Consider the following 13,253-nt stretch of genomic DNA (forward strand, 5'->3'; position numbering starts at 1 on the left):
TGTGAGTGTACAGTAATGCTTGCAAAATCATTGCCACCATCAGGTTTTAAAACATTGAGCCTCAATCTGCAGTAAATATGCATACAGTGATTTCAACCCAGCAGCAGTAACTTTATGGAACGAGCGATGTCATTAAGACTCGTGCCACAGCACATAACAAAGAACATTAATAGTAAAAAGCGGGTATGAGGCTTTGCAACTGCCACAGTGCATGAGAGGATATAAAAGACACAAACTGGAGGTGGGGGGGTCTAAATGAGGTTCAGATGTAATTAATAGTTCTGTGTTTATGAGTGAAACTCTGTGGAGGTCTCCTCCAGCAGAGTTTTCCTACCAAGGGATAAGCAGTATGTTGCAAATTTATTCTGCTTTTGAAGTTACACTAGTTACACTTTTTTTTTTTTTTTTGTGGTAAGACTAATTTAGAAAATATATATTTTCTAATATATATATATGTACATGTATATGTGTGTGTGGGTGTGTGTGCGTGTGTGTGACATCATATTTAAGCAGCTGAATCTGAGAACATCACTATTTGTTTGCAGTACGGATTCCGACATCCATACTGCCAAAGAAATGTACCTCTTGGATCATTTGCTGTCAAGTACGAAGCAATGTCAAAGGGATTTTGTAGGGGTCAATTGCTTTTTGAAAATCCCACACAAATTTAATTCCTACTGTAATGTTTTGTGATAAGGAGATTTGGGTATGAGGCATGACAACATATAAAAAAATAAATACAAATATTTCAGAGAAGCAAAGAACAATCCTCTCTCCAAATATTAATCTACCTTCACGGATATATTGTTGTTTTTACATAAAGCTAACTTTGCATGAGGGTACTTTTTCATTACTTACCATGGTGCACCACTCCTTTCAATCCCTGGATGATTGGGTCCACAGCTGGGTTGTCTTTTTGCCCAAGCTGCAGCAAATGTCCAAAGACAAAAGGGGATTATGGAAAAGGATTAGGAGAATTGTACAGCAATTTAAACAAAGAACTAAAATGGCAATCAACATGAACAAAACACAGGGAGAAGGTATAAGAGCAACATATAAAACGTATTGTAACCCAGCTGCTCCTAAAACCATCTAGTAACATTATTCTGTGTTCCTGTAATACATTTTCGGTTATAATTGGTTTAATAGAGAGCTGCAACTGCAAAATAAAAATTGTCTTAAAGTACTATTTTATTAATCATAGCCATGACGATACTGAATATAAAAGTGTTCTTTTACTTGTATGTATAAACATTCAGGTCCTAAACTGAAGTGCAACCAGTTTATGTGTGTAAGACGATGTAATCCAACCACCAAACCCGTCATTTTATGAAACGCTACAGCTTAGAAGCAGTGCCTGGAGTCTCACTTCAAGTCTGCTTATGAACTCTTTTATGAGCATCCCTGAACAGTTTAAAAGTGACAGCAAAAACCAAAATTTTTAGTAAACAGCTATTTTTTGGCCAGCACTCCAACAGTTGATTATTTGTGATTTTAAGGCCAAAATCCATAGATTATCAGATTATAGATAGATAAGGTGAGACAGATTTTGATTAAGTAGATTGTCATGAAATAAATACAATGCACAAACATTGCTCATCATTATTTTTCTATAATAAACAGCAATCAAGCATAACATTATGACCACCTGCTTTATAATGTGTTGCTTTATTTTCAGTCAAAATATCTCTGGACTCCATAAGACTCCATTAGGATCTGGAGGCAGGATGTCAGCAGCTTTAAGTCCAGCATGTTGTGAAGTAAGGTCTCCATGCAACATACCACTATGTTTAACAGATATTCAGCAGGTGTCGTTATCTATTCCTGTCTTCACTTTTTACACTTATATCAGACTGTTACTCTTACTGCAATATGAGAAATACTGTGCTTACACTAGTCCTGAGTCATTTTATTTTTTATTTTTTGCTTTGCAGCAGGGCACACAAAAAGGCCACAACCATCAGGGAATACTGCATCCATTAAAAATTTGTACAAGATCTGCAGCAATACTTAGGTAGATGACATGAGTGTTTCCAAACAGAACATTACCCAAAGCTTCAAACTGCTTCTGCTGGCTTGGCTTTTTCATATGCTGGTATCATGTGTTCCCCAGCTATGCACATCCATGAACCAGACCAGCACACCTTCTTCCATTCCACCGTGGTCCAGATCAGAAGTCCATGTGTCCATTTCCAATGGACGCTTACCACTGCAGACTGGGAGCACCTCATAAGAGATGTAGTTCTTAAAAGGCTCTGACCCCGTTGTCTAGTCGTCCCAATTTAACCCTTCTTAAACTTGCTCAAACTTTGAACCTTCCCAATTTTTTCTTGCCCCTAACATACCAATTGTGTGGACAAAACATTCACTTGCTACTTAATAAACCTTAAGATGTACAATGATGATGGGATAATCTATATGCTAAAGTTTCTGTTATGCCTGATTTGTGCGAGCTGAGTTCACAATCTGATCTATCCAACTGATCATTAGCCGCTTGCTTTTGCTGGAGAGATAATCATTTTAACTACCTACAAAGCCTAGCTACAAATTATGCATTCATATCTTGTTTCCTTAAAATGACTGAGAATCTGTGCTGTGTCATCTGCTGTTAGTGTGTAGTTTCTGGCAACAGCATCTAAAACTGGAGTTTGCAATGGTAACAGACTGTAGTGGGTCTCCTCGCAGTGAGAAATGTAAGTTTTGCAAACAGCAGCAGCCGTGCAGGCAGGCAGTCTGTCCAGACCATAAGTGTTTGGATAGTTACACACTTTTTGTACTTCGGATGACACACTTCAGTAGATTCAGCCTAAAATACATAATGGATAAGATATTATCGCGCAAAGTCTTGGATTAGTTTTACTGATGTATCAAAAGAACTTTGTGAAAGACCTATCTCTCAGCACACTACTTAAAATGCAAGTGTAATAATTTATATTAATGTAATATTTAAAGTGAGAACATTCATGTTTCGTGCGTCTGCTCTCTAAGTTTCTACAAGTTTCACTTTTTTCCAATGAAAGCACTTCACATTCTCAGATGGTCTCCGTCAGCGTGATTTATTGGAGTGGTATTTTGTGAGGAACCATTGCAGTGATGTAAAATTTACAGGTTAAGCAAGTGGAAAACGTGCTTGCACAGGTGTGAGACAGCAATAGAGCTACAGAAGATTTCATGATGTAACAAAACACAAAATGAAGAAATAATGAAAAAAGCAGCACAATATGTGTTTGCTGAAGTACAAGTTGTTCCAGATATAACACTATAAAAAGTCTTTTGTTTTGTGTTGAAACAGTAGAGATAAATGACAAAAAAAAAGCCTCTATTTTCTGGTTGTTTCAAATTGATAAATACTTCTTGTGCATTTGGGCTATGGCTGCGTAGTCCTACAAAAAACCTGACAAAGCTTGAAATTGACTGTTTGCAGATCCTTAATCCAACTTGGGCTAATTCTCAAAAAGGTATTGACAAAATGTCAGTGTTTTGATGTGCAAAGTTGATAAAGACACACTTTAAAAGGTTTACAGCTGTAGCTGTAACAAAAGGTGGTTCTGCAAAATGTTAGTCGGGTAAAAACTAGCCCCTTGTTCTACATTTCATACAGAGGGTCTGGACCCTTATCTATTGAGAACGATTGCTTACAGGTGGTGTAGACTCTATTGAGGTTTTTAATTTTACCCAACCACTAACATTTGATTGTTACGATTGGAATGCACTAGTTCAATGCTACGGATCTTGCCAGAAATTGCCTGGACTGTAAACGGTCTTGTAAAAAAGAAATGCCAAGCTAAAGTTACTAAAGTTAAAACAGAACAGAAAATTAACATAACTGTTCACAAATCCATCTACTGTTTGCTTATTGTCCTGATGAAATTCAACCTGAGAAATTGAACTCAATGGGAGAAAACACAGATAAAGCACCGAAGGGAGATGAGAATAGAGCAAAAATATTGCTGGAAAGCAGTGGCTAAGCTAGCAAAATGTAGTCTCTGCAGGGTGAGTACGAGGTTACTATTTACAAAAAAAAGGAAATGAAAACACCATCTAATTCTTTATCCATTTGAGATGCTCTAGTTTGTGCTGCTCAATCACATGAAGCCCTACACAAACACTGAGGTTGGTGGTCGCAACAGGACAAAATGTATCACAAGAGTTATAAATACTTCTGCAATACTCATCGAACCACGTTAACATCTATCTCAGTGTTCTCTCCGTGCTGTGGTTCGCTGTATATAACTGCTCTCACACATGCACCACACATCCCTTAATGTAACAGCAACTGAACGTGTCAGTATCACGCATGAATTCCCACACTTCTTCTGAACATTTTGTGAAATTGTGTGGTAGAAAAACGTGACTAGTTCGGAGCTAGTAACACTTATCACTTTCAACATAACAGGAGTCTGAGCTGCAGCCCCAACATTAACAGACTTGCACACAGAGCAGCGACTGTTTGATCTGATTTCTGATCGGCAGTTGAGAAGGATCCGACAGATGAGTTATTAAATAATGAAATAGCATTGCTATCCAAACTGTCCTCTCCTATTGGGTAACCAAGGATAATTAGCAGCACCCAAAATGGGTAGAAAATATATTTTTTAGCTTTAGCACATTGTAATTCTACAATGTGTATAATGGTGAATAATGATGAAAAGATTGTTTTCAACATGGTGCATATTCTGGGATAAATTAACCTTTACTGATGGAAGGCTTTTTCACCTTCAACAAGAAATGTGTCAGGAAAATTAACATCAAAGACACCAATGTGTGAACAAGCTTATATTTGATAAACTGATGTAACGATTAAAGATTCATGATTCTTCCAAAAGATTTCCAAGAATCTTTTTAAATTTTATGAAGTGAAAACTTTTAATCTCACAGCGTGTTCAGGTCTCTAATGATCATGCAATCCCTTAGGAAGATTCCTTTCTAATCTGTTCAACTTATCCTTAATTGTTGGGAGTGACAAGGACATTTTTTTACCCAATAAATATCTCCAATGTCCTACTTAAGAGACAAGACTGGACAAAACACTGTTGGGACATGGGGACCATTTCCCCCACTGTTACTCAACATCAATTCAGGTCAGTCTGAGGAGAATAATTGTGTGGGACTGAATGCTGAATGTGGATAATATGCACACCTTAGAGGCCTTTAATAGGCCTTTTGGGAGCCCAGCAAGAACTCTCGTCATTGATTAGAAATGGTAAATCTGAGCCAATGTGTGTGTGCCTGCTTAAAAAAAAAACTCTCGCACTGTAAACTGCTATTCAGCGGATTGTGTATGGTGGTGCTAATTGCAGTAAGCAATAGGGCTGTCAGGACCCAGTGGAGGCATTTAGGTCCTCACACACACGCGGTTCATCACTGTCTGAGAACAGACCTACATTACGAAACACCTGTGTCCCCATTCCAGCCTCCTTCCAGCAGATTTCTGACCCTTACCGGTATACTATTAGGCTGAAGGGTGGGATGCATTGATCACCTGCCAATACTTGTAAAGGAAATGCTAATAGAAATTAGTGTAACACAGAAGAAGGCTCAAGTTGTGAGTACAGCTTCTAAGAGTTCAAACAATCCCAGCGGTGCTTTTACACTCACCGATAATGTGGACCGATCTTCCTAATCAAGACTCAATGTGTCTAGAGAGCCAGGAGACAATTTGTGCTATCTACTAAGCTATTTTTCAAATACCAACTATGAACTCAGGGTTGAATGGATTTCTGCAACTAGGAAGTGAAAGATAATTTAGATCACAAATCTATAATTTAATGATCTCAAAGATGTCGCTTATTTCCCCGTTATTGTAGTAACATGAATATAGCTTCACATTTAAATGTTAAAGCGGGAGCTAGAGATTATATAAGTAAAGTTTTGTTAAAAAAAAACTATATAAAGATGAATTTCTAGTCTTTAATTAGCATAAATCCAGATTAGTTGGAGCCAGAAGCAGAGACTAAAACCTAGACTGGTAGAAGTCAATAACAAAGCAGACTTGTACAGTCTTAAAACAATTCTAATCTGAAGAAGTGAAATATTTTATTTAAAAAGTTTTAAATTGTTGAAAGTTGAAAATGTGTTTTACACTGGAAGATCATTACTATCCTACCTTTATTTCCTTTGAAAATATCAATTGGCTTCTTTCAAGGATGGGGATTTGAGCCCACGACTCAGACTCAAGTAAAATTTATATATGGTTTATAACTAGCTGTGTCATAATGCTCACAATAATGAACACAGTGATGTTTCTCGAACTGAACTCTGCATTAAATGATTTTGGGGTGTTTAAAAATATATACTTTCTCACTTTTAAGCAAGTAATATTACAAATTTACCTTTTACTTTCTGAAAAAAAATTTATGAAATGGTTTTCCTGTCAACAAATATAATTCTTTTGACAGGGAAATAATTTCAATGTATAACCTACAGAAATCCAATAGCATAGGCAGATTAGATGGCCCGGAACTGATGTACAAATGTTAATATCAGTTATTAGTGACTTCAGACTTGACTTGAGGCAAAAGGATTGCTTGGAAAAAAAGAAACAAAGGCATCTGGTTTTTGCGTAAACAACCAAGTAATGCAATCTCACTGAAGTTCTAAAGGCACAAAAGTTGATTTAGGATGACAGCAGTCTGCTTTGGTCTGGACCTCTTTCAGGAAAATAACTGTCCATAACCTTTTAAAAGAACTGCAGCTAATTTTTTATTAAATATTCATTTAAATGTTATTGATTTCACTCTCTTAACTCTATACATCAGATTTTCTTCTTAAGTTTCAAGTTCTAAACTCTCATTATGCAGATACAGGTGTTTTATAAGCTTCTGGATAAGGACATTTTCCATAAGTGCTCCAAGCAACTAGAGGCAGAGCTGTTACAAAGAAGTTATCCTCAAGAGTGGAGCAATTCCACTGAGAAAACTGAACTGTGGGTAGGAAAATGAACCCTTTATGCATGAGGATGTTTTAACATATTGCACAGCGCCGCTGCGTAGACCACACTTGCACTAGCTGAATGCTAATGTCTGCGTGCAATATTTGGTGAGTTCTTCAAGATGTATAAATGTCCCAGATGTGACTACTCAGCTTGCTTGCATGCTGAAATTTGCTAATTAGTATGAAGTACAATTAACCGAAATGTTAGCAATTTACCCTCAAGGAGAAACAAAATTTCATCCAAGCATGGAAATTGTGGAACTTGCGAAAGTTGTTTTTGTACTGGCAAAAGTATCTGCACCCCTCTTACCTTTTTACATGTTGACATATTAGAACTCCAAACTTTAATATAATTTCTTGACATTACATGTGATAGACCAACACAATTACTGTATGGTTTGGATATGAAAAAAAAGAACAATGTTTTTTTTTCTTTTTTTAACAAATCAAGGAAATTAAATTTGTTTTTTGTGTATTTGTACTGAGTCTCTTTACTCTGAAACCAGTAAATAACATACAGCACAACTAACTGCCTGCAGGAGTCACTTAGTTAGAAAATAGGGCCCACCTGTGTGCAGTTTGATCTCAGTATAAATAAATACAGCTGCTCCTTTCAAGGCTTCTGAAGTTTGTTAGAGATTATAAGTGAATATATAGCATTGTGCAGAACAAGGCACAAAACAGGGAGGTCAGATATAAAGCTGTGGTGATGTTTAAATCAGGGTTAGGTTATAAAAAAACAACCTAAGGTGAGCAATAATCACAGAAACAGCTGAGACCCGAGGTACCTCTGAAGGAGCTGCAGAGATCCACAACTCAGCTAGAATAATCTTTCAACACAACCATTAGTAGTAAATAAAAAAAAAATCTGGATTTTAAAGAAACTATTAAGATCAAAACGATACCTAAATAAAGGAATAAAAAGCACAACTTAACCCTCTTTGGGATGCATAGCAAAAATATAGAGAAAAAATACCAAAATTGAACACTCTGGCCAACATTTAAAAAAAAGCTTTAAATGTGTGATGGAACGGAATACAATATTCCCAACAATGAGATAAGATGTTGGTGACATCAAGACCATTCTGTATAACTGTCCTTTCACTGCACAACGCCGCTCCACTTTGTGTTGATCTATCACATACAATTACAATGAAATACTTTTGATTTTCTTGTAATATGACGATGTAAAAATATAAATAAACAAATAAGTCGAATTCCTTTGCGGAGCAATGTGGTGATGCAGCTTATACCAACAGACATATGCCTCTTTATATTCTCAGAGTTTGTAAGCAAACTATAGATCTTTCGCTTAGATACTTTACCTCAAAGAAGACAGCCATGGCGGCGATGATGCGTCTTTCCTTCATGGCCGCGTTGAGGCTGTCAAAGTCGTCTGAATTGTAAAGGTAGATCTGCATCTGGGATGGGGAAACAGAGCATGGACAGCTTTAGGAGTGGACAAGGAGAAGGAGGAGTCACCTCATCAATCACCTTGGACACACTGCTGAGAAGCTGATGAAAAGCTGTTTTGAGGGGCAGAAAAGAGGGAGTATTTATCACTCCTATAAATCTCTCATAATCTGTGTCAGTCTTTTTTTGTGCGCGCGCTGCCACTCCGGGAGGCTGCCAAAGAAATACAGCATCCCATTTCTTAGGGCGACCGTCCTCGCAAACACAGTAACGAGGCAAGAGGAAAAAGTGGGGGGAATGCCCCCACCCCCTTCTTGTGGAAAGATCTAACAGAATGATACGCCTCTAATCATGACTCCCAATTACCTTAAATCACCCACAACATTGCTTCTGATTTCACAACAAAGCTTGAGGATAATTTAAAACACATCATACACAGAATATATCACATACCTGTCATGGCACTAGCTTTATTCCCACGGGAAAAAAAGAAAAAAAGAAAAGAATAAAAAATAAATAATCCCACTTCTTTCATTTCTAGGCAGTCATGTTATGGTGGCCCTGATCAAAATCAGCAAATGATTCTAAAAGTAGCAATTGGAGCTGTCAATCATCTCACTGTCAGGCCTCTGACATTGAAAAAAAGCCTTTCATGTCACTGAACCAAGTTAATTGGCAATAAGAAAAAAAGGACCAAGATGTTGATTTAATTAAAGGCTGGGGTGTCCCTTTTTCCCTCTTTTCAAAGGAAAATCACGGGGTACGTACAGCCACAATTGACTGTGCTGACAACAAATTTAAAATACATAAGTAAATAAGCATATAATCAAGGATAAGTCCCATTTACACAAACTCTTCAGGCCCGAACCAGGTTCAAAATGACTCAATCCAAATAATTTCAGTTAATCAGCTTCCTTCAGAGTTCCTTTAACTGCGGCCTTTAATGGAACTAATTTGTTGTCTGAGAACTCAGCAAGAAAGAGGACTGGCCATTCATCACCCTTCAGATGTTATTAACTACATTACCCCATTAGGGCTGCCCCCCTTCATTTACTCATTGAGAATGGCTCATGTGACCCGTTCTTGTTAACAACACACTTTATAAAACCTGCATTTCAATTATACACTTCCATAGGAGTCGATAAAGGAATCCTGTATCACTTGATTACTCATTTTCTTAATGTATGTTTGGAGAGAGCTGACAAACTCTCAGCGCTGGAGGCGCAGATAAAAATGTTGATTTAAATAAGAACAGACAGGTGGTCTGACAAATCTTTGAGCCCTCTGAAAAGCGTAGGAACGTGCTGTTCACATCTCCAGAATCGCTCTTTAATCTCAAGTCGGTTTATACCATCCAGTTCTTTTTATTCCTCACTCTTCATTTCCAGCACAAAGTGAGAGGAAAAACAAAAAAAACCTTAAAGCCACTGTGCATTTCCATGTCCCATTTAAACGGCAAAGGTGAAAAACAAAGTCAGGTTTGGCATGATTTCCCAAGACAACAAAATGTAGAGCAAAGAACTGAAAAAACGACTAAAATATACGTTTCAGCACACAAAGATGTTATATCAGGGAAAGGCAAATGTATTTCTCCTTCACCACTGTGTCACCAAAGAATTTCATTGTTAACAGATATATGTTCACACTTCTCTATCACACACAATTATCTGTCTTCATTCTTTTTTCCAAGTTCCTCCAAGAGTTTGAGCAAGAAGAGGTGAAGTTAAAAGTCACTTTAGTATGACTGAACAAATGTATAAAACATGAATTCTGAGAAAAGATTACAGATTAAACTTCATAGGAATTTGTAAAAAGTTTGTTCAAGACAAGATATGAAGAGTTTACTTAACAGAAATAACTTGAAGACATCGTAGTCAATATCTTCAACATTTTCCTATTGTAATAGTCAGTGTTAAATATTTAACTTTTTAACCACAAAAACAGACCGACTTTCTTAGATTCTTCCATGAAAACCTAATTTTATGTATTTCTAAGAATTATTTTATGAACCATGAATGTGCATTGTTTATTTGTTTAACAGCAATATTCATGCTTGAGAAGAGCAGTTTTACAAGCTGGGTGATTCAAACAACGCTGCACACATTTGCTTTTAAATCACTCATCAGTCTTTCTAAAAAATATACTTTGAATATTTCAACAGAAATTTATAGTGTTCCTTTTTTGTAGATATTTTTGCCACTAATAAATAGAAATAGCCTGGTTTTCAAGGCTTTAAAAAAAAAGATTTAGAAAAAGTTTTTCTTTCAAAACTATTACAATTGTCTACTGTGGGACACTTTTAATGAAATGCCAGAGAAAATGGCAGAGTTTTCTCAGTAGGTATGGAGAAAACGGTGTGTTTTATTTGTCCAGATAAGTTGAAATCTAAATGGCTTCTTATGCTGGAATCTTGACTTGGAAAGGTCCTCAAATAGTCCTAAGGTTAACATTAGGGCTGCACAAATGTATTGTTTTTGGACATTCACTGTAAACAATATACATTTTGGAAGATCTGTCTGGACCACAATTAGTGCTAGCTTTATATTTAAGTATTGCACATTCAGGTTCTCTATTCCTGTAATGTACTTTGTGATACTCTCTGTCACACCATAATATTTTAGAAGCACTTTTAATATAAATTTTCTATGTTTTCAGTAGCTGGATATACTTTTTATTATCAAGGAACAATGTCCTCCTGAAACACAAAGAAGAAAGACACTTTTTACTTATTTATCTACTGCAAGTTATTGCATTTTTTTCCCAACACTGAACTTAATCATAACATAGTGACACACCTCATCCTGTACAACCAAGTATTTGAGACTCTAGAGACTGTTTTAAGCAAAATGCTATGCTATTGGCTTGTGTTGCTAATACTAATACTTATCATCATAAGAATGACCAAGCCTAGCTGGTTACAGTATTTGTAACTACTACATGCTCACCTTGGGTAAGTTTTTCATTTTGTCAAATCCATAAAAGGGCAAATTGAAGGTAGGTAAATATTCTGGTTGTAGAAGCTTGCCACCCATCATTCTTATTAGCAAAACAAAAAGATGTGGGCATGGAATAGTTAATGCTTTTGAAACTCTCAACATTTTCACTAGTGAGACGCTACAGACAGCGCAAGAGTGATGACTTGTCTCTTGGTTGCTGAAAGAAGACTTTTACATTTTTACCTCACTTAAAGCAAAGACAAGTTGGGTTGTTGGAAATATAGTATTTCCAGTCACAAATATATATCCAGCTACATAAAGACCTTTCATATATATCTATATATATATAAGAATAAACAAGAAAGGCACTGGATTTCCTCTTCTTTTGTTTTAAATATGCAAAATTGGATCAAATTATAAATTTTTACTTGGCAGTACGGTGATGCTGTGAAACTGTGGTAGTTTTAATCAAGTTTTAATCAAAAACTGAGAATCTCACGCAGGCCCATGCCTACTGATGAGAACATCAGAAGGATGTTTGTCGGGTGCAGAGGCTTGCTCCATGAGACTCTAACATGAGGGAGAGCAGGGTATCAAACTCTAATTTCTCTAAGCACATGTTAGGTCTCAATTCTGGATATTATATCTCAATTTTCATAATTTTTTGTCACAAACATGTATATTGAAGCTGGTGATTTTCTTTCTAAAAGCACAGGATTTGGTGCGCGCAGCTGGTTTTCATTTTCTGCATGTGTTTCTTATAGTGCACTGCATTTAGCTCCTGGGCTCTCCCTGGGTCAGTCTTGACTCATCCAACACTCTTCTATTTCCTACTTCTTCCTTGCTTTCAGTGGAGCTTTTATCTTCCTCACTGTATGCCCACAGTAATACTTATTCATATGCTCTTAGTGCTGGTTGTGCAAACGTATACCCTGTGATTTGTAATCCATGTATAATTAATCTAACCTCAGCGACAACCTAATACATTATAGGAAAAGATCTCCCTCAGGATCCCCGAGGGCAGAAAAAAAACCTCCACACTTTCATTTGTCATAGCGCTGTTTGAGTGAACAGGTGGTCCATCTATCGATTTCCCCACTTCACTCCCAAGAAAAAGAACATAGTTAGATTAATGTCAAGCTCAGGGGCCACAGGCCAAGCACTCCATTGGGCACTTTCCCTTTTTTGGGAGGAGTTAAAGATACCTAAGCTAAAAAGCCAGATCTGCTCCGTAACATGACTCATTGAAACTAAATTTGTCTTTCACCTCTTGTACACATGCAACCAATCTGTGTATTTTGAAGCTTCAGATAAAAGCCCTTTTCTCTGCTGTGAACAAATATGCTTGACATCTGACTCAAGGCTGAATGTGACTCATTTGTAGTGAGAGATAATTAAAAAGAAAGCTTGGAGAGCAGTTTTAGTTCACAGATAAACAAGTCTGGGAGATCAGGCTTCTTGGTCAAGCTGCTCATATGTTGAACAAAACACAAAAAACCCAACCTCTGCTATGAAAGGATACTGGCTACACTGAGCACAAACATTTATACAAGCTGTATAACGTACACAATTCAGCTGCACACATCCTGTCAGATTTAATGTAATCTGAAATATATCAAATTGTTCACCGTCGTAAATATGAAAAATGAAAAAAGCAACTCTTACAAGATGAAGCAGTCAAATGGCTAAGGGCTAGCTCCTACAGAACCACATTCCCCTTCAACCATTCATCATTTCATTTTACTTATACCTTCTGCTTCACACTATGGAATAATACATCATGCTTGATTTATGTATTCTGACTTATCAATAAGAGAAAATTTTTAAAAAGCAGACCTCCAATTCTGTTGCTCCTGTGGTGTGTCATGAGTATCTACATGTGTACTTAACAGCTACGATGACAGAAGTTGCTTTGTTGTCCCTCTGGTATGAAAAGTCGTGGTAATGTATTTCTTTTTTTTACACACTGGT

General features: G+C 36.8%; 1 protein-coding gene across 1 annotated transcript in view; it reads right to left on the reverse strand.

Annotated features, from left to right (window-relative positions):
- Positions 1-13,253, reverse strand: part of ca16b (carbonic anhydrase XVI b) — a 152,182-nt gene that overhangs the window by 36,267 nt on the left and 102,662 nt on the right. The window contains exons 5-6 of the mRNA XM_044121238.1: positions 8,259-8,354; positions 859-925 (exon numbers count right to left, since the gene is read on the reverse strand). Coding sequence (XP_043977173.1) covers positions 859-925; positions 8,259-8,354 — 163 coding nt within the window. The remainder of the gene's footprint in view (positions 1-858; positions 926-8,258; positions 8,355-13,253) is intronic.

Source organism: Gambusia affinis, linkage group LG07 (genome assembly GCF_019740435.1).
Source record: "Gambusia affinis linkage group LG07, SWU_Gaff_1.0, whole genome shotgun sequence".
NCBI classification, from domain to species: domain Eukaryota; kingdom Metazoa; phylum Chordata; class Actinopteri; order Cyprinodontiformes; family Poeciliidae; genus Gambusia; species Gambusia affinis.